At 35.3% G+C, this 23,607-nt stretch overlaps 1 protein-coding gene across 50 annotated transcripts in view; it reads right to left on the bottom strand.

The window, feature by feature from the left end:
* The window catches only part of PTPRD (protein tyrosine phosphatase receptor type D), a 1,163,449-nt gene that overhangs the window by 18,965 nt on the left and 1,120,877 nt on the right, over nt 1-23,607 (bottom strand). For all 50 annotated transcript variants that reach the window (XM_038124763.1, XM_038124765.1, XM_038124766.1 and 47 more), the window contains 2 exons: nt 17,481-17,600; nt 16,790-16,944 (listed from right to left, as the gene is read on the bottom strand). In XM_038124763.1, the coding sequence (XP_037980691.1) occupies nt 16,790-16,944; nt 17,481-17,600 (275 nt within the window). The remainder of the gene's footprint in view (nt 1-16,789; nt 16,945-17,480; nt 17,601-23,607) is intronic.

The following is a 23,607-nucleotide window of genomic DNA, read 5'->3' as shown; positions in this document are numbered from 1 at the left end:
TATTTTGCTGGTAAACTTTCCTCCCATCTCCCAACCCTGCTGATGGGGCTTCTGTTTACACAGTTTGTTCTGTCCTCCACTGTTTCACTGGGCTAGGACATACTCTTAGTCTTTGCAATGCAGACCCATAACTAGATAGCTGTGGTAGCTGTAGGCTGGGGAAAATCCAACTGTTTGGATGCCAGCTGTAGTGAACCAAATCAGACCACCTTTTAGTATGATTGAACTTAACAAAGTTTTGTTCCAACTACTTGCATACATGTAGCTAAACTAAGCTAAAGTGTAAAATGTGATGGGATTTGTACATCGTTTTTCTGTCCAGGTACACATCACGCCTGCAACAATGAATTCTAGTCCCAGGCTTTCCAAATGCCTAACTTTTTTTAGTTAGTGACTGAAAATGAAATACATAGTATGGTAAAGCAACAGTTTATAAACCCTCAAGACATTGACATAAGCTATATTAAGAATATTTAAGAACACTATGAACTGCAATCTTTTGAGTATAAATAGAAAGAAACAAAAATAATTATAAGCAAGCTTCTAGAGGACAACTACATAAAAGCCAAAACTTCTCATAGTTTCTATATTTTCTAGACTTATTAAACATCATGAATCCATCCTGAAATTGATAGGCAAGGTCAAAGATTTGTTTCTTCTATTTATGTATTTATTCTTTCTTATTTCTTAAGAATCTTGGTCAATTGCCAGCAAAAGTGAATTTCCTTATAACCAAATCAGAAGGAAGTACAAAACAGAAAGCTATTTTATCTAACAAGGCAAGTCTTCTTTCTAAGACAGCAGATTTACATATTGTTAATCACATGTTCTTGCCAAGGATTACTCCTCCAAGCAGCAGATCCCCTTCAAACGCTGAGGACTTCTGCTGGCAGACCAACTGCATCAATCTCAACTTTCTTAGATGCCACTCTGACAAGAATTAACCTGTATTCTGAGTTAAAGAAAATGTACCTATCAGTGATATTCATCAGTAGGAATTGAAGAGAAATAAAAACAAAAAGAAACAAAATTACAGTTATCCTAATGAAACAGTTCATCTTCCTTGTATAACAAAAGTTCATTTTCCTTGTATAATAAAAGCCCTGCATTTCAGGAAAACCTGTTGACATTAACATTGCTAAAAATCATGGAGAAAACCTTAAAAATTTATCTAACTATTGTGATTTTCTTTGGGATTTTTTTGTTCTTGTAAAGGAAATCAACAGAAGTAGCATACATTTGTATGTCAGATTGGCTTATATCATATTGTAAACCGTTCCTTCAATAATTATTCTTCACTTTCAGTTTTTGTCTGTTTAGTAAGTGTGGACCAAGTGAGAAATATGAAAGTTTGGCAGATTTTCTCAGTAATCTAGAATATGGTTCTTTTCCCTACAATGTGTTAAATTGCTGCTCCAACATCATGTTTATAACTAGATATGCCATTTTTCAGATTGAACATCAAAAAGGTCACTGGTACCTGCAGACCACAACTGCAAAATCCCAAGACAGTTAAAAACTTGCACCTTCAGCTGGAATGAGCAATTTTCAGTTCTTCTTTTCATGCCTTTAATTATCACTTACAAATTTATTTTTTCCATGAGCAAACTCAAAGAGTAACAGCTATTAATATACTCTAGCACAGAAGATATTTGCTAGTCTACAGAATTATGCAGAAGTTGTGAAGATCATGAAAGCAGATCCAAATACATTATTATGTACTCATTTCATGGTAAGGATGAATGGGCAAATACACTACATTTATGGAGGCATTTGGGCTCCTGACACAACTCCCTCTGGACCATTTTATCCAGCGAGATATTTTATTCCTTTAAAGTGCTCACTACATTCTAGTTCTGCCCATTAGACTCCTATGTGTCTACCAAACTACTCTTTTGACTTTCCACATAAAAATGGAACCAGATGCTATGAAGAATGCTATGAATGCTATGAAGATTTTAATTTAACTCTTTGAAATGTGCCCTTCATGCCCCCAGTAACTTCCAACTCCAACTACAATAGCTTTTTATATAAAAGAAACTATCCCATCCTATTTTTTATCCCATTTCGCTTTCTCTTCTACTATTACACAGCCTTCTTAATATAGTATGATACACTGCTGGGAAGCCATACAGTTTGAATCCTCACTAATAAGCCTCTGAAATATAAAAAAATAAAAATTCCCTGTCTTTTGTCTGCTAACCATGATAATTCAGCTCATAAGAATAATTTCACAAATAATTTCTACTTTTGTTGTTGACTTTCTAGCCATTTTGGTTTGCATCTTCTGGTGTTCCTGTCAAAATGAGAATTTCATTTCAGTTAGTAAAAGAACTATTAAATTTTCAATCTGAAAACCTAGATATCTGTTAAATAGACATGCCTATTAGGAAACGGTTACTCCTTCAAATATTGTCATTTACAGTATTATAACATTTGCTTTCAATTTCTAAAATCATGACTGACTCAGTCCCATGAGCTGAAACATGCTTAATGTCCTGTGATGTAATACAGCTGCAATAGCTACAATTCAAAAAAGGAAAATGAAGAGGCATAAGGGGGACATTCTGAATTCAAATCACTGTATGGATGTGTTAAAGGTTGGCTTTTGTGATTAATTTGTAGCTGTTTAAATGATGACCCTTTACTGATACTTCAGTGATTTGGCAAAGGAAGGCAGTATAATTACCAGTATTCAGAGATCATTTAATTGGAAGCAAAGACAGTAAAATATGGACCAAAATCATGTAGGACATCTTTGACTCATATCAGGGGAAAATTTTATTGAATATTACTGTTTCAGATTGAATGAAGCTTGCATTTATAAACTGAAAGTACATAAAATTGCTTGTGATATGGGAAATGTATAAAAAGATCAGGATTTTACTGAGGAACTTCTAATGATTTATTAGACTCCAATCCCACAGAAATTCTGTAGTAGTTCTGACAAGAGCAATATTTAGATTATTCTCCCATTTTATGGTTAGCAAATTAGAACAGAGCAGAAAATCACCCTCCTGGCCAGGAAGCAGAAAAAAAAGCCCTTATAAAACCACTGAACATCCTTTTGAAAAGAAACATCTTATCAATATAACATAAAGACCTTGTTCAAAGATGTAAATTGAAATTTCATTTTAGAAGAGATGCTGGATTGCTTCAAGAATTATACAGCAGCTTAAAAGAGACCTTTGATAATTTATCGGCAAGTATACAGTGTCTTTCTTTCCTTCTCACTGTGGTTATGGTTGGATACCAGACAACAAGAATGGTATTCAGCACTTTCTTAGATGCAGTGCTTTACCAAAGACTTCACTGACTTGATTTTCTTTATCCCTAGGTTATGCATAGAGGCAGCTATATTTATCACTGAAGTCACATAAAATATCTAGAAAAGAACATGGAATATGAGAAATTGGAAAACAGGAGAATATTTCATTACAAGCAGATAAGGTTCAGTCTAGAACTCTCCCCAGTTTTCATAGGTAATAGACAAAAGCATGGGATAGTCACAGCCCAAAAGCCAGCCATATTTCTTTCTTCCTTTATGGCATTTTAGTAAGATTTTTCATTTCAGTGTGTACATTCTCAGAATTCTAGTACTACCACAAATTCTTCAAATATAACTGCCCCAGATGTAAGCCCACATTTTTTTTGTAATATGCACCTGCAAAAATATGATAATGTTCAAGAAGTAAATTTGTTCTTCCTCTAATCCCAAGTACAGCTCTAGAGAGATCAAGGACAAGAAGTGTCTTATCAGAATGTAACCTGAACACAAACAAACCCTCAAATATTAAAAAAAAAGGAAAATCAAAACTCCTAAAAATTTCTCTAACAAATCCCATGCACAGGAAATAATTGTTTACTAAAATGATTTTAAAAGAAAAATTTTCCATGCAGGCTAAAAATGTAGCATCTGTAATATTCAACAAAACAAAAAATTTAAGGGACTCTTCTAACAATGACATTCCATTAGAGCACTTCAAATCCTCTCACCAGTCATAAATTAATGTTACATGGAGAAGATGAAACAAAAAATTATTTGTTCTTTACTTGCCAAAGAAGAATTAGGATCATGAAATAAAATGATGAGACTTTCAAACAAAGAGGAAGTAATTTTTAAAGTAGTACCTAATTAAATGATGAAACACATTGTTACAGAATATCATGCATGACAAAAGAAATTCAGAGAGGAAAGGATCAATTAAGGGTTATTAACCAACATGTTACAGACACAACTTCCCCTACAGAAATCCTGCTATTAGATTTCACTAGAATTTGGATAGGGACTCTGAAAAATAACATTCTAGACATGTCCGGGGAGAGAAACTGAAATGCACTGTCTAAATTTGGTGTTGTGATCCTACATAGTTACAAAAGGCATAAGCATTCCATTTCCCAGCTGTAAAGCAATGTTAGAACACTTCTTTTGAATCATCACTTCAGCCTCTGGGTACTTGACACCTTTAGTAACTATACCATTGAAAAGGCACACCATTAATTGTGATACTTGCTTCTTCTTTCTTGAAAGGGACCAATTATCATGACTATTCTACCTACTTTCCTGAAATAATGATTTTTTTGTGAAAAAAAATCTCCTATTGTTCTGCTTATGAGATGGAATAGCAGAAATTGTACATAACTGAAAAGTTTATTGACCTTATTTCATACCCCTTACTTTTCTCTTCATAGTTTTCCTTCAGAATTGATTGTTGATTCTATATAACAAAACATGCCATAATCCTGCTTTTCACAGAGGATTTTTACATATACATGTTGCTTAATCACTATGTTAACTGATTTCTTCAATTTCTCAGACATATAAAGACATTAAAATCAACTTTATTCCTCTGTACTATTTTACCTGTGTACAACGATTTACTGTGATTTTTAATTTCAAAATTAATTCAGTTCTCATATATTCTCCTTCTTCTTCCTACTTCTCTAAATACAATTTTATATATGAATGAACTGATTTCTGTATTTATCATCAAAGAGTAACTATCCTAAATATGTCTTCTCTGTGATATTTGTTCAGTTCCAGTGTATACCTTACATTTTTGTGCTGTACAATGCCTTCTGGACATTATGCATTCCACTAAAGAAAGAATTATGATCCAGTAAAATTGACTCAAATAGAGTTTAGAAAAAGAAAGTATTTTAAGGTTAATTTTAAAAACACATCTTACTGTGACTTGTTACCTTCAATTAAAGATAGGTCTATGCCTGAACAGCTGTAGTAAATACAAAAAAAAATACTATTTCTGAGTAATTTAGCAGAGGAAGTACACTGTGATGCTACAGTCAATAAATAAAAGCAAAGATTACAGCACAGCAGAGAAATCAATGGACAGAAATTATGCTTCTTGCTGCTAACAATTACTTGTTCCTTTCTTTGCAGTTAACCTGCTTTGCATTCTCAGGGTGGAATGTTTTGAGAAGTAGCTTCTTTTGAAGCAATACTTTTGAATATTTCTTTCAGTGCTTTGATTACATTTTTATGGAGAAGAGCTATCAGCCTATCAGTGCGAGTAACAGAAGGTGAACTGGTGCTATCCGGATAACTGGAAGACCTTGAAAGTGCTTGCTAGCCTGTGGTCTTCAGGGCAGCCAGGATAAGGGTGAGAGATGTGAAAGCTTGACTCCATGTTTCAGAAGGCTGGTTTATTATATTATGATATATATTATATTAAAAATGCCACACTAAAATTATACTAAAAGAACAGAGAGAAAGATGCATCAGAAGGCGAGACAGGAATAGAACAGAATGAATAACAAAGGCTTGTGACTCCCAGAGAGTCTGAACCAGCTGCATCCTTGATTGGTCATTAAGTAGAAACACCTCACATGGACCAATCAAGGAAGCGCCTGTCGCATTTCACAGTAGCAGATAATAATTGTTTACACTTTGTTCCTGAGGCCCTTCAGCTCCTCAGGAGAAGAAAATCCTGACAAAAGGATTTTCATAAAATATCATAGCTACACTAGCCACTAAAATGATTACAAGTTTCAGAGTCCTCTGGACCCTTCCTTAATTCTAGGTGTTGTGTATTCCTATTGTGGACAACAATTTCTTCTTTTCTTAAGAGCAGCTTCCCTTGGGATTTTTTTCTGGTTGGGTTTAAGACTGATGGAACAGTGAAGTAGTCTGAGTTGTCATCCAGACACAGGACTTCATTTGGTAAGCACAATGTAAAATGAAGACATTATCACCAGGACTCTTTAGGCCACACTGGCTTTTTTGCTTTGTTTTGTTTTTGCAGTACCAACCACAGTTCAAAGCCCTAAAAGAATCTGTATACAAATATTTAAAAAAATTTTTCTCACTCCCTTGCTCCCCTTTCCCCTACTCTGAAAACCTGGAAATAAACAGCAATTTAGTCCCGAACCTTGAAGCTGATATGACTTTAGTAGTAGACCTATTGTTTTGGATCTCCATCTCAGAATGTGTCTTCCTTTTCAATCAAAAACTGATATACCTAGAAGATACATTCAGAGGATGAGACAAACTTGATGTTGCCACCTCTAGATTTGGTTTAAAATGAATTGTTTGCAATACAGTATTAATGCAGTGAGATGCTACACAGTAGAAAACTGAGGCTTCTCTGATGAGCTGATATGAAGGCTAGTCCTGTTTTTTTAGATGAAGCAGTGAAAAAATAAATACCCTTTGTAATATTTGACAATAATCCACTGACTGCTGAAGAGTTTGATTACTGATACTCATTACAACATTTCTTAAACTGTGAAATCTTTATACCAACATGAATTCTTTGTAACGCAGAAAAACAGGTTGTGAGGTTGTGAAAGGTTAATACCACTAAGCATTTCACATTTCTTAATCAAAACTTGTCATTTAGAGGTTAGACACTAATCTCTTCCTTTTTTTTCAGGATTTTGAACTTACGTGCAAAAATTGTGGGCAAGTTAGAATGGAAATAATGGGAGTTTTAGCATAGAAGTTTCAAGGTAGCTGTAAAACAAGCTTGGATAGTATTATGATATTTTTAAAATTCAGGTGACAAAAAAAATAGACATCATAATGCAGAATTTACTTGGAACAGAAGTCACTGAGAAAATCTGATGATAAGTGATGAGACCCTGAATTAAGTCTAAAACTATGAAAAATGAAGAAAGATTAATATTCAGGGCAGAATACTGATTGGAAAGCCTCCATGGAAAGATAACAGGACTATTTTTAAAGCTGCATTTTACTTCTAGAGATGTGGTGAGAGGATTTAAAGAGACTTTCATGCTGATTACTTTAGATAAAAATACAGCCTGTTCGAAGGCTCTACACTGGGTAGCCAAGTTGATGCAATGTGTTCCAGCATACTCTGTGTCTATGGATATTCCGGAATTTAATGTAGGTACAGCTGGGAAACCTCAGAGATACCCCTTTCCAGAATTCAGCTATTGGGTTATAAAAATATTTTCACATTTCCTGCAGATGGCTGGATTATTTTCTTCACTCATAATTTTAATTCAGAATTCATTACAGACAGCTGCTGGCTCTGATAGAACCTAATTGCTCTTTTACTAGACTCAGCTGCAAGCAGTCAGATTTCCTTTTCCTTTGTAGAGTATATTATATATAAACATGGGTAGGGAGAAAATAACCAATTAACTAAATACATATGGATAAAATGACTCACTAAGAGTGCTGATCAAATAATGTATCAAACTACAGCTTGGGTCAAAGGAAATTACAGGCCTTGTAGGACATGATAATATATATATATGGAAATAATTATCAGCACCAACATATTTGTAATTTGAGATAACACATGGAAAAGGCATTGCATTTGTTAAAAAATCTTACAGACAATTATTACATTTTAATGAGGGGCAGGTTATTTCGCCCAGCGAAAAGTCATCAGTCTTCAGCAGAACTGCTCAATTGAAGACATTTGTTGGCCAAATTGAAGACAGGCCTCAGTACGTCTACTGGGAAACTTAGTACTTCTACATGTGGCAAAATCATGGAATTATTTTTACTGCCTTACCTCTTATTTAAAAAAAAAAAAAGAAGAAGAAGAAAAAAAAATACCCAGAGAATAGTTAGTTTTACTCAGGCTACCAAAAAGAGTACATCACAAAAGGAGGGAACAGAGACAGCCAGCAAAAATGTCAAGGATGTCTGAACTCCCTTCCACCTCCCTCCACATAAGAAATACTGGGATGGGTGAGAATATTTTGATGGATGAACTCAAGAAAAAGTTGTAGACATGTAAAACATGAAAAAACATTAAAATCCACATTTTTAACCCTTTTATCCAAAGACATTTAGTGAAATAAAGAAAAGCATTAAAATTAAAAGTAAATAAATATCTTCTAACGTATATGAGTGAAACTACTTCAAAAAGGAAAAAGATAGTTAATACTGCCTGGTTTTGTTCTTTGAAATGTCTGTGAATATAAGCAAAAAGTAGCCATCAGTTTCTCTAGGTAGCTAGAGGAATAAAGGGCAAAACAATTGAAATCCTCAAGAATCAAGGCTAAACTAGTCACTAACTGCTTGCTGCTGTAGAGGAAACTTTACTGAAATATTGTTGACATTGTAGTTTTGTACTTTCCCCTGAAATTTCTGACATTTGCCATTATCAGAGACAGGATACTGGTCTAGACAGAACACTGATTCTATCTAGTAATAGCATTTCCTATGTTCCTTTACAGATTTCTGACTGCTACAGAAACAAATCTTGCCCTATGCAGTCACAGCAGCTTTTTAGGATTTCAAAAGATAATCCAGCCCTGAGTCACACCAGTGGGGCGTATAATCCCTGAAACACAGGCTAAGTGCCAACCAAATATGGCTTTATACACATGTAACGGATTTAATCAAAGAGACCACAAGTAGATGTTTTTCATTATTTGAACCTGCATGACAAAATATTCCTATTACTTGTTATTTATATGTTTTTTTGAATTTTAATAATGTTTTAAGTGATAATTTCTGAGTTTTAATGCTTATAAACCATGGAAGCATATACTATACATACAGCAACTACAGTTCAGGTTTTAGAAAGGGCTTTTTTGCTATGAAGAATTGGTTTCTAACTGAAGACAAAACTTGAAAGTGGATCAGCATCAGTTTGCTTGTGTTTGACACTTCATGGAGGATTCACAGATAATATAGCATAGTATTTTCCTTCTCTAACAAAAAATCTATCAAGGCAAATTTTACAGGACCCTTCACACCATCACATGAACTATGGTGTGCTAGTTCTTATCATGTTCACACTCCCAGGTTTTCATGACCAAGTGCCCAAATTTAATGAAAAAAATATTAGATACCTAAGCTCACAAGAACACTGCTAAGTTAAAAGATGAGTCGGGCAATAGTATCTTTGCTAACAAGATGATTCTAACTAGTGACACTCAAATTTGTAACAGAAAAAAGAAAATCCAGCATTACCCATCCAACACTCTATCAGCATACAGATGGAGATGCTACCTCTTGTCTATATACTTACAGGAACATAATCCCAGTAATTATATGAGAGATCTTGCACTCATAAGATATCCAGGGTCTTCAACTGTTAGGTTTCTGTAATCTGCATTTTCATGACCTTGAAAGCTTTTATGGTGAAAATATGAAGGCAAATCCAAACTCCCCTCTACTTGTGACATCTCCTGTCCATGTGTGTAATACCATTCATTACAAAATTACAAGGACTGTCTTGCTATACCAATTTCTTCTATTTAGCCTTTATCAACTTTTCTTTTAGACCCTTTCTTTTTTTTCCAGTAGATTCTGCAATTCTAACAATTGATCAAAGACAGAGAAACCATCCAAAATTTTCTAAACTAAGTGAATCCACTTCCACTTACTTAAGAAGAGATCAAGCATCCAAGGCATAAGCAAGCCTCATCCAGTATATGCTGAAATGAAATAACCTCTAAAAATAAAGGTACGTGTAGAAATGAAACCACTGACAGTCACTTTCTCTGATTGTATGGTCTGAGATGCTGAGACTATTAATACAGATGAAATACAAGGAAAAACATGGACATTAACTTATTCCTATATTTTCATATTAGGAGGAACAACATATCCTAAGCAGGACCACCAACTAGACATCTTTTCAATATGAGATTATTATAGCAATCCAATCCCTCTCTGTTTTTCATTAGTGAACAATGACTATGAGAAAAAACAGTATGTATGAGTGATCCACAGCTAACACCTGAAAAGTAAACAGCGTTACAGTGTTTCTGCACAGGGATGATACCCAGCACAGTTTAATACACAATAGCAACTCAGTAACTTCTGGACAAAGACATGTGGGTAAAGCAGAAAAAATTTAGAATCATTATGATATTAAAATATTTGTCATACTAAAATGCTTTCACTGTCTTTTCCTCTCTAGAGTTTTCAGCTGTCCAAGGAAGTTAGGAAGGGTCCTGGATTGTTCTCAGGAGAGGGAAAGGAAAGAGATGAAGAAGATTCTAGTATTTTTCAATCTTACTTGTGTTGTTTCTGAATATGTACTGGGGAGGTTTTTTTTCCCCCACCGTGAAAAAGGATAGGCAGTGATCTGCAACCTACTCACTGCAAGGATTAAAAAATGAGCACTTGTAAAGCCTATGGCAAAAGAAGCAGTTCAAACTATACAGAAATGAAAGAAAACAATCCACTGGAAAATCATTGCCTTTGATGAGTATATTTTTTTTCTTAAACATTCTATTTTTTATTCACAAACACTGAAAAAGAATTCTACTTTAGGAAATAGAATATCATATGGTGTTTTGTTATTTTTTGAAAATTATCTTGTTTTTCACTCTGCTAACTGGTTATGTTAGTGTAGTCAGACACAGATTTACTTAAAACAGTCACATTCCTCCAAACAGCCAAGTCTTTCTGCTAGCAATAGCAGCATTAACAGTACCTGCCAAAGCTTGAAAAAGTGTCTTAGAGATATGCCCCTTGGTGCTGGTATTAAAAGAAAGACTCAAACATATGGGATCACACTAACATGTTAAGCTTTTAGGTAGTGTTACTGAACCAACTACTAAAGTTTCTGTGATGTTTTGAAAACATGGTAGCATAAAATTCCAAACACCCTCCAGTACTAGTGTATGTGATCTGATTAGCACCTGTTTGCCTGCACTAATCCAACTTCAAACAAAAACGTGTGTTTTCCCTACTATCATTAGACCACACATTAGTGTCTCACCAATGCAGAATCCTGGGATTTAAGCCTGCATTTTTTCATTAAAGAAACAATTTTTTCTTGATCAGCTCTGCAAATTAGGGCAAGTCATGCAGAAAGACCAGTGGGATTGCAGTACTACTCAGCTTATGTGGAAAGGGACTGAAAGGGTAATCTTAAAATATAACTGTAAATGAAAAAAAAATCTATGTGCATCAAATATTTCAGCCACCACAGAAAAATTTTCAGACAAGTTACTCTAAATAAGCCAACCAAGATTTTAACACATTTTACATTGTGTAAAGTACCTACACATAGGATGGGAATGCTAAACTTCATTTATGGAATGTTTTTGTTGTTGTTGGATTTTTTTTTTTAAATTCAGCTTTAATTTATCTGCTTTTCTCTTCCAAATCTCACGCTGAGAATAAGGATCATGGAACATTTAGCTCAACATTGACTGAGGCTCTACTGAACTATCTTCCCTGGTAGATATAGACAGAAACTTAATATTTTTTCTTGGGAAAAGAGTACAGTGGAATTATGCATTTATGTTATGACAGCTACACCATTCACAGAGGTAGTCCTTACAAAATATCTGATTACTTAAATTAAAAAATCTGCATTTAGAATAGGCCTTGATGTTTCCTTTGGCGCTCCATAATTCTTTCAGCAATGATCTAGCCTTTTTTCCCTTAAAATTAACATACCTGTCAATATGTTTTAGCTACCTTTTCCAGTTAAAATCCTGCCAACTTTTCTGCACAAGAGTGCTGGTTTTGGCTGGGCTATAACTTACTTCTCAGACTTCTTGCCTGTGTTTCAGTGTGTGGTGCAGCTCAAGGAAGGTGGGTGTACATGGAAGGCTGGGAGGAGACACAGGAGACTCAAACTGACCAAAAGGGATATTCCAGACCATATGGCATCATGTTTAACACATAAAGAGGGAGGAAGAAGAAGGAAGGGGGAGTCTTTTGGGTTGATGGCATTTGTCTTCCCTGCTCTCCTGGAGATGTCTGAACACCTGCCTGCTCATGGGAAGCACTGATTAAATGACTAAATTCCTTGTTTTGCTTTTCTTGTGTGTGCAGCTTTTGCTTTCCCTACTAAACTGCTTTTATCTCAACCTATGAGTTTTCCAGCTTTTACTCTTGTGATTCTCTTCCCTGGTTCAGGAGTAAGTAAGCAGTTGTGTGGGGCTTGGCTGCTGGCTGAGGTTAAACTATAGCAGCAAGTAAGAACTTTGGCTGGTACAATGTCCTTATGAAATTCTCAACGTATTTTTGACTTCTATATCAGATTCAAATTCAATACTGTACAGGCAATCAAACCATTATCTAAAGTAGATGTCTAAATGATGAGCAAAGATACCTGTTGCATATATATTAATAATAAATAATTACCAATGTTTTGGAAATTCTGATCATATAATTCTGTATTTCTTTGCTATTATCACACAAATATTATTAAAATATTTCTATTTGTGTATCTTTGACATACATTTATCAGAAATCATCAAGTTTAGTAATGTAGAATAGTAGTATGTACATTCTCAGTTAATTTCACTAGATAGAAGTATGTTTTCTTTTTTTGGTCACTGTTACACGAACAGAGGGTATTCAAGTACCTACTGGGTGGGCTCTTCAGTAGCCAGGTGTTTTCAACTCAGACTTCTTCACATTAAGCACACTGTAATTATTACACAAATTCTTCACACATTCAGAAACCATTTCCTAGGGACAGGATATTAAAATAGCTTACCAACAAATGAGGCTCTGATACAAACTTCGGGGGGGTCATTCGTGAACTGGGTCTCCATCTACCTTAATTCTCTATTGGACATTAAGCTATGTCCAAAACCATGGAGCAAACTAGAAAAAACATTTAATCCCTTAACATGAAATGGACTGAAAGACAACTGCTGGTCATTATTAAGGCAGATGGGTAGAAATGCAGTAAGGAAAAGCTTGGGCTAAAGCTTTCACTTGCAATACATACCCATAAATACAGAATAAATAGGGGGTTACTCTGTAAGGATCAAAACACAGACAGGTGGCTCTTGTGTTCCTCACCCACACAGGGTGAGAAATAAATTCTCCCTGTACTGTTGATAGCTTTTGTTTTTCAGTCTCTACGGTTTAAAAGTTTGCAGAAAAAGGCTTCCACAGATTCTTCAAGCCTACTCCTTCTTTTTATCAAACACATTTTGAAAGGCAACTCCCATTCTGTTTATACTTCTGTAATGTGATTATTAGAATTTCCTGAGCTCTGATAGTTTGGTAGGTACTGAAAGAAATATAAAAGAAAGTATTAGTGATGTCTCAGATGGCTTAAAATTGCTGTTAAAAATCCTGTGCTCCTTCTAGAAACTAAACTCAGATTACTCCTTCAATGAGATATTGTTAAAAGGACTGTCTGCCATAGACAAAGGATATAAGATATGGTTCTGTATGATATTGTTTGGCTCTAGTTAGAAAAGTCTTAAGTACTTTTTAAATCTGGATGATGAAAAGGGGGAATTTAATGAAAAGGGATTTAGGCGTCCTGAACACAAAATGGGAGACAATGACAGACATGATACAGAACAAGGACAAGAGGAATATTAAAAAGGATGTAGAGGCAGACTAGGGGCCAGGAAAGGAACAAAATCAAAACCAAGACATTTGTCAAAAACAGAAAAATATCTCAGTGGAAAACAGCAACTAGTAGAGGGCAGTAAAAGTAAAAGGAGATGCTTGGCAAAAATCAGAATGACAATTACCATTAGAATTACAATCTTACTTCAGAAAAAATACTAAAAAAGTAGAAACATATTTCATTGAATAGTTCAGCAATATGATATCAACAATGAAATAAGTTTGAGAAAATAATGGAATTGAAGGACACAGCTAGAATATACTAAGAAGGTTCCACAGAATAAGGATCAGGCCAGACGTGGAGAGAAAAAAATTGATTAAAGTGTTAAATGACTTATAATAGGCAAAGGAAAGATTGGAATGAAGAAACTTACAAAGTGAGCAACAGAGAAGGAAAAAAATGGAAGGCAGATTCTAATTAAAAAAATACTAATGTGCAGAGTTTGTACTTAACTGTTTTAAATTCATTTTTTATGAGATGAAATGAAACGTTTATGCATGTCCAGTACTTCAATTTCAAACCAAATAGAAAGAATTTTCATATTGCTGTATGAAAGACATATCCTTTAGCCGAAAAATACTGTGTTGATGCTGTATAGTTCTTCCTATTTTGATTTTTTTTTGAACCAATTTAATAATCATAGAATCACAAAATAATCTGAGTTGGAAGGGACCCACAACGATTACTGAAGTCTGACTCCTGTCCCTGCACAAGACAGCCCTAACAAAATCATGCTGAAATTAAAATGATAAGGCAATACAGATCCCTGAATATAAGGTTGCTACAGTATGCCTGGAAAGTGACACTCACATTAACATTACTATTGTGAGACATTATTGTGAGAAACTCTATAGTAACTTCTTGTTAGTCTATCAGTTGGATAGTCAACACATTACATTGAGAAGTTAAGTAGAACATTAATAAACTTTGGACTGTCCAGAATATTTGATGCTAAATGTCCAGCCTATTTTAAATTTTAAATTTAAATTTTAAGTTTTTTATTTAAATTTTAAATTTTTTCAGAAACCTGGTTACATTAATTCTGTTCACAGACAAATTGTTAGGAGTCAAATTTAAAAACCTTATTAAAATATTAGGATATGTGGAAGTCTGTTTTTTAGAGGCTAGGTTGTATGAAGTGACTGAAATCTTAATGTCTTTAGTAAGTATACATAAGGCAAAAAGCTCATATCTAGCAGATTATGCTTATTACAGATAAATTATTGATAAATAAATTAACAGGAATTTGGGATAAAAAAAAGTCCCTCAGGCATAAAATCATACTACCTAACTTGACCACCACTTCAATGAAATCTGCAAGCAAAACTAATGACAAAGAGAAAATAATTGCCTTGTAGTTCATCAGTACCACTGAGTAATAACAAACAATGCATTTTATTTAATCTTTTCCAATGAACAGCCATAAAAATGGATTTAATTTGTCTATTTTTGCATAGTGGTAATTTAGGCTATTATAATAAGAGATTTTCCAGAGTGGGAAAATTAATTTCTTCTATTAAGTTTGGTTTTGATGTAGTGTATAGCATCTTCACTGTTGAGCAGCTTTGGAGGTATGCTATATATGGATCAAGCTAACAAAGTTGTATCTGAGGAAACCTAAAATCCTAGACAATAATCAAAATGTTTTAAGACCCTGTAAATGCAAGTACAATAATATTCGTCTCCAGTCAAGAAACACTCAATAAACTTTATGAATATATTTGTCTTGTTATTTATAATTACTCCACATTTTTAATCCTGGTGTTTAAATAAACATTTAATATCTGTGTTCCATGTTCTCTGGTATTTTGTAAACAGTCTGTGCATTTCAATATTTAAGTTCTGCTTATTTTGCTTTCCTGTTGAATTTATTTTTCCATCTGGTTTACAGAAGACTCTTTCAATCACTTCAGAAGTGTTTAAATGATCAGATTCCATGGATGGGTTATCAATATAAGAAGTCAGAACTAGACATGGTGGTATGCTGTAATTACTATTCCTCAGGTTTTGGATGAAAAAAGCAAGACTGGTTTTCAAATATGCTAAGCATTTGTAACTTCAGAGATACACGTATAGTAGCTCTCAGCCTTACTAACTGAAGGTGTTCCAAAATGAAGTTCACAAGAAACAGTGATCTTAGGAACTTGCTTTGAAAAGGGCTACAAAGCAAGCTATACAATGGATGAAAATATAGCCCTGGAATGAGGGAACCCCTCTTGGAGTTTATTTCAATCAGAATTGGTATACATGTTCTGATAATGTCCTTATCAACATGATTTTAAGGCTTTCTCAAATATCTGTTCAGCAAATTCCAAAGAAGTTGTATCTCTTCCTCTTCATTTTTCCTTTGTCCCATCACACAAAAAACAGCTAACTTTTTTCTTCCAATGTTATTAAGTCATACCTTATAATGCCTGAAGAGGCTTGCTACTTTGCAAAAAAGCATGGAGCACTAATTTCCCTGGAACTGGGTTCAGCTTGCTACCCAGGTACATCCTTTGCATTTTCAGCTCCTCTAAGTCCTAAACTGAGGATTCAACCTTTAATACAGATTCAGGTCTTACCTGAAATTTTCTATCTTAATTCTCATGTTTGCTACTTTTTCACACAATATAAGTAGGTAATAATTTCAAAAAGTGTTTCATTGCTTATAGAACACTTTTCCCTATACCTAGGCTCTTAAACCAATACCATCCTCTTCTTTTTTCACGTCACATTCTGAATAACACAGATACATTTGTATCCTCCCTGCAGAAATTCTCCTTGAAGATCTTTTGATGTATTAAAATTAAATTAGTTGTGCATAGACCAAATAAAATAATTCTAGCCCACCCAAGCTGGCAGTGCCATACCCAGGTCCTTAATTTGCAATGCAACCACTTTTTTCTCTGAGCGACTCAGAAGTCTATTTGAAAGAAAAATCATACTTTCATCTGCAACAAAACAGAAAGCAGGAACCTTGACATAACATGATTTGAAGAAACTTTTGGGCTTACCTGCAATGCACAACCATAGGTCCGGCATCAGGTGGGTTGCAAGTCTTGACTCGTCGCAGGAAAGCTAAGAATGGTGTTGGGTGTTCTGGGACACCATGGTCAGGCCAGGCAGTGAACTGGAATTGCCTCACTTCCCTTTTCTCACTTGAGCCATTCTATGAAATTTAAAAGTTTCATGACAGAACTGCTACTTGAGATTATATCAGCACTTTTCAGTGAAACAACTGCAAAAGCATATATACCAGTGAAAATTGTTTAAATATTTGGGGCCAGCAAGAAAAAGAACTCTGGCTATGGAGAAAAATCCAAATTACAGATTCAAACAATGAAAGATCTTTAAATGTACTGTACATTTGTGCACCACAAGTATTCAGGTTTTCATGGTGAGAGCTCTGCATTAACTTACATAACTTCACGTTATCAGGAAAATGTACTCTGTAGAAGTCTCAATATTCAGCGCTGTTAGAAGGAAACAAGGGTAAGGCTAGAAAGGAGGAGAAGGGGAGAGAAAAGGAATAAGGAAGTAAGGGAAGAAGGCACACAGGTAAGGCAGGAAGCAAAAGGAAGAAGGATGACAAGGTGACAGGAGGGAGGCCGGTGATACAAAGCAAGAAAGGAATGGGAGGTGAGGGAAAAAACTGCCAGCCTTTCTATTTAAAAGTATCTAGTAAGTATATATAAGTATATATACCTTGTGAAGTGCAAATGTACGAACACAGTATGTTGCCAATTCAACAGTGTCTAAAAGGGTCACTTGGATTAGTCCATAAGTTTCTGTGCCTCTGCTTGGCCAGTATTGATCACACTTCACCTGCAGTGAAAAACATGTTATAATTTACTACATTTAATACTGAAAGTTATTACATATCTGACTGTATATCACCATAGGCTTTAAAAATATGTGGAGATAGAATGGCCAACTACCAACACAAGACATTTATTTTATTATCCACAAGAAAAACTCTTCTCGTAGTACATGATATAATGTCTTCTTCCATAATGGGCCAGTTCAGTAGGACAGATAATTGGGATATGCAAATAAATGTAAGATACGCTGAAGAAAAAAGCAATTTATAGTAGCTTAAAGTGTGATCTATATCTTCACTTTTCACAGTCCATAACTTACTACCAGTACTAATTACTTCAACATAGGTGGAACGTTTTTAAATATTTGTCACATTTTACATTAATCCCCAAAATTATAAACTACTGCTTTGATGTTAATATTTATTATGTATAGAAATAGCTCAGTACAAACAAATAGGTTTTTAGAAATATTTCCAGTACATGGATAAATTAAAGGGCATCACCAACTACTAAGTAGATGTGAGAAAAAAAATTTTCTTCTGAGATCAGTGCTCAGAGAAGAAGCATGTAATGAAACTGGGTTCACAGGCATTTAGAAAACATGGTTTGATGGAGAGTTCATCCATCAAATTTAAAAAAACACAAAACATTTCATTCAGAGGAATCTTAATTTTACAATGCCACAGTCTAGAATATTAAAATATGCAATAATTCTGTGTAAGATGACACATAAGAGAACAATATTTTTATCATCATTTCTAAGGCTCAATAATTTGTTTCAGTTAAAAAGGACATTTACAATAATAACTGTTAAGAAAACAGAAATGCTGAACCCTTAAAGCCACCAAAAATGTAGTACAAAGCTGTATGGCAGTCAAGTAATTTAAAACATTTTACTTTCAGTGGCTGATGGGTGAAACAGAGAGTCAATCTCTATTCTATTTATAGCAATATATTCTTACCAATTAGCCCTGCTACAATATAAAAAAGAAGTTTAGACTGAGTCCAGTACCAAAACATTTTTTTCAATACATGTCTTCATTAATCACTTCAAGCCAGACTCATACGAAATTCAATGAGAATACACTAAATGTAACAAACAACAATAGCAGAATATTGCAAAATATTTTCAGTAAAAAAATGTGAATTGTCATGATAATCCATGAGGAAAACTGATTATTTCCCCAAAATAGAAAATTAAGATATGCATCTTTGAAACTTGTGTATTCTCCAGGTTCTTCATTCTGCACAACACTTATTGAAAAAAGACTTGGTATGCTCTCCAGACCCAAATAGCTTTTGCTCACAAATCATTTTATTTTGAGGCTCAGAGGTCACAGATCATTAATGGCTCACAAATCACTGTCTGAGAACAAGTAATCTAGATGGAGAAGAAAAAAAATCTAGCCACTGAAGCAGGGGATAAGAATTAATTAGTGGCAAAGGGAAACAATTTTTTACAGGCAATGATAATTTAATTTAGAGATAATGAATTGCAACAAAGTAAATAAAAATGCTTATTGATACTGCTCTATAAAAAAATGGATTGATAGTGAAAAAACTCTCTTATTAAGTAAATAAATAATTACTTCCTTGTGTCATTTACTGAAAGAGTAAGTACTGCAAGTAGTTCACAAACATCCAGTATATATTTGCATGATTCCTAGTACTTGTCCCCTTGGTCTTTGTAAATCAAACTGAAAAGTGCATTTTCAATTGAGACATTTGAAAATAATTATAGTAAATCTAACTTCACTTTATAATTAATATAGAAACAGTGCAACATGTCTATATTGGTTACCTGTATTTTAAACAAACAAGTTGTGGTTTATTATTTTTCAATTCCCATGGAATGACACATTTTTTCATGGAAAGTGTTGGTAAATAATAACTGTAATTTGTAATCTTAGTAACTACAGATTTACTCTGCATAAATCTAGGGTTTTTAAAGTTTTTTTAATAATAAAAATGATTTTTAAAAATTCAAACAAGAGAGAAAAGTGTAGCTGTGCCTTTGCATGCCTAAATATATTGTTGTCTTCTTCACTGGGCAGATCTCACATATAAATTTTATGCTTATAGACGCAGTACCAGCTTCCAGAAAGCATTCCTGAAAAATTAACCAGCTTGCAGTTCGCTAACAACAAAATTTGATCAGCATGAAAATGACAGAAAATGTTTGTTTTATTTTTATTTTGTAGAGTAATGTAATGTTAAGAATTTACTCAGACTTAGAAGGCTATTTTTCAGTTAGGCTGGGAAAAAATAAACGTGCATACTCCTTTAGGTGGAGAATTTATTTGGGGGTTTTTTTAATGTACTAGTTTATATAACATAAACTTCAATTATGGTACAATTTTTCTAAAATACTTTCTGTGAGAGCTACGGGATGTAGAGGACTGCTGCTGGAAGCAGATAGTAAGTGTTCAATAAGAAGCTCAATTTGTAGCATAGTATATATATTATTTGAAAGTGGAAACTGATGAAAATAAGTATCAATTCTTTTAGAAAGAAAACATGATTTCAGGTTGATGTGGATTTGACCTTCTGGAAGAGCACACGAAGTGTAAGTTGATTGAACTGCATCTTCTGTCCGCTTTGCCTATTGATTTTTCTCAGATCAAGAGGTCTTCTTCAGAGATGTGTCCTTATGTGCCTCCTACACTCTTTTGCTCTGTGATCATAAACCTTATATTCCCAATACTCCTAACAATTTAGAGTCCAATTTATCTTTGAGAGATCAAGCAATGTTTTCTATTGGACTTCACTGGCAGCAGAGGACCAGATAATACAAGTTAATTGGTAAGACACTACTTTCTGAGACAGAGTTCTTTCCAAACCTTTTACTCTATTTTAAGATCCCAGTTGTCATCTCTTGAAGTGGGAGAGGTTACATATCCTATGTTCTTTTCAGAAAAGAAATCTCAACCCCCTTGAGTCATCCAAAATTTAACTCTAAATGTCAACTAGGAAATTTTGAAATTTTTTGCCAAACGTGTTTTTGCTTTAGCTTTTTCGCTTGTGTTTAATTTCTGTGTAGTAAAAGCCATTTCTCCCTTGCTTCTGTAAATTATTTGAAAAAAAATTTGGCAAAGTATGGTAATGATAATACTAGCCCTCTCCAGAGATACAATTTTTATTGTGACAGTTATTTTCTAATATACCTTTGATGAGCTCTCACCTCATAGTCATCATCTTTCTCCATGTAGCTCTGAGATCCAAGGTTTGATCATTTCCATAGTAGACTATATTCACCTGCACCCCACAAGTTTTTCTGTGCCACTAACTGTACATGAGAATAGCTTTTGCCAGTAATTATCTAATGTTCTCTTGCCTGTGACTAAAGATGGCAAGATGAATGAACCAGACACATGAGTGTAAAATAATTCACTGGTGATTTAAGAGTGTTTTTTTTTTTAAAGAGAAATGTAACTGCAAGTACTGAAAAGCATACCTTTTACTACTACTTTCTCTGTCACAGAATTCACAGAATCACAGAATCACTAGGTTGGAAAAGACCTTCAAGATCACAGACTCCAATCCATGCCCTAACACCTCAACTAAACCATGGCACCAAGTGCCACATACAGTCTTTTCTTAAACACATCTAGGGATGGTGACTCCACTACCTCCCCAGGCAGACCACTCCAGAACTTTTGTCACTCTTTCCATAAAAAACTCTTTTCTGCTATCTTCCCTTGGTGCAGCTTGAGACTGTGTCCTCTTGTTCTTTCAGTTGCTGCCTGGAGAAAGAGACCAAACCCCACCCGACTACAGCCACCTTTCAGGGAGTTGTAGAGAGTGGTAAGGTCACCCCTGAGTCTCCTTTTCTCCAGGCTAAATAACCCCAAGTTCCCTCAGTCATTCCTCACAAGGCTTGTGTTCCAAGCCCCTCACCAGCCTTGTACTCTCCTCTGGACATGCTCAAGTGTCTCAACTTCCTTCCCAAACTGAGGGCCCAGAACTGGACACAGCACTCGAGGTGTGGCCTCACCAGTGCCGAGTCCAGGGGAAGAATGACCTCCCTGCTCCTGCTGGCCACACTATTCCTGATACAGGCCAGGATGCCATTGGCCTTCTTGGCCACCAGGACACACTGCCAGCTCATGTCCAGTCAGCTGAAACCAGTACCCCCCAGGTCCCTTTCCAGCCACACCATCCCCAGCTGATAAGATTGCAAGGGGTTATTGTGGCCAAAATGCAGGACTCGACACCTGGATTTATTAAACTTCATCCCATTGGACTCTGCCCATGCATCCAACCATTCCAGGTCTCTTTGCAGAGCCCTCCTACCCTCCAACAGATCGACATATGATCCCAGCTTAGTTTTGTCCACAAATTTACTAATGAAAGATTCAATCCCCTCATCCATGTCATCAGTAAAAATATTGAACAGAACTGGTCTCAGCACAGACCCCTGAGGGACACCACTGGTGACTGGCTGCCAGCTGGATGCAGCACTGTTCACCACCACTCTCTGGGCCCGGCAATCCAGCCGGTTCTGAACCCAGCAAAGAGTGCTCCTGTCCAAGCTGTGGGCTGCCAGCTTTCCAGGAGTGTGCTGTGGGAGACAGGGTGAAAGGCCTTGCTGAGTCCAGGTACACAACATCCACAGCCTTTCCGGCATCACCAGGCAGGTCACTTGGTCATATAAAGGGACCAGGTTGGTCAAAAATGAACTACACCTCCTAAATCCATGCCAGCTGGGTCTGATACCCTGGCCACCCTGTAAGGTCTGTGTGAGCACACTCAATATAAACTGTTCCATTACTTTATTGGGCTTTACTGAGGTCAGGTTGACTGACTGACAATTACTAGGATACTCCTTCCCACTCCTTGTGTGAATGGGTGTCACATTGGCCAGCTTCCAGTCATCTGGAACCTTGCCAGTGAGCCAGGACTGTTTGTAAATGATGGAGAGTGGCTTCACAAGCTCATCTTCCAGCTCCCTCTTGACTCTGGGATGGTTTCCATTTGGTCACATGGATTTATGAATATCCAAGTGTCTCAGAAGTTCTCTGACTGCTTCCTCCTGGATAACAGGGGGACCATTGTGCTCTCTGACAGCATCTCCCAATTCATGATCATAAGTTGCACACTGCCAAAACCACTACATATGAAATCAGAGCATCTCTCAAATGACCAAATACATTAAGAAATCTTTTTAGGTACCATAGAAGTGGATGTAGGTAGAATATGTAACTAATGATAGGCACATTCTCTTAACTTGCTCTCAAACATACATATTTTCTTTCTCTACATTTCTTCCACCCAGACCATGCAAATCCTTACTCTTTATGGAAGTACAAGTATTCACTGAAAGCAAAGCTGTAAAAAAAATGTAAATGCATCTTTTTCATTAAAAATGAGAAGCTTGAGACATTTTCAGACTTGAAGGGTTTCAGCTACAGTGCTCCTAATATTCGTGGATATTCACACTTCAACAAGTCATAGACAGTAGAGAGCATGCTGCTATGCATCAACAGAGCTGAAGGAAGTCTATTTCCATATGAAGGTATGAATACAAAGACTCCTGACATTCAAGGGTAGAGAAATAATTTTCCAGTATAAAGTTCCATCTTTCACGCTGAAAAGCTCCTTCAGATGATTCTTAACACATGAACCAGCTGTTATAAGCCATCTAAGATTTTAAGGACAAAATGAAAAAAGATCAGGAAAAAGACAGAAAACTAGTGTAAGGCAGATACATATAGCACATGATTTGCTGTAAGAGTAGCGTATTAATTATGGTGAATCTAGAATGTAGAATACCAGTAGAACATAGTTTCCTGCTCTGGTTTTCTTACTAAGAAAAGACTTTTGCAGACAGAATTTTCTATAGTATTTTCAGATGATCTTCCTTCAAAAACAGAAGAATAATAAATTATGTTGAATGGCAATTATAATTATGCAATAAGAAAGGTAGTGCTAATTGTTGGTGGTGGAATCTGTCTCAAACCCTATTAGGCTAATTTACTGCCTCAGACATTTCAGCTAATGTTTTGTCTCCA

Source organism: Motacilla alba, chromosome Z (assembly GCF_015832195.1).
Source record: "Motacilla alba alba isolate MOTALB_02 chromosome Z, Motacilla_alba_V1.0_pri, whole genome shotgun sequence".
NCBI classification, from domain to species: domain Eukaryota; kingdom Metazoa; phylum Chordata; class Aves; order Passeriformes; family Motacillidae; genus Motacilla; species Motacilla alba.
Note: the sequence above shows the minus strand (reverse complement) of the source record. Positions and strands in the feature narration are given on the sequence as shown.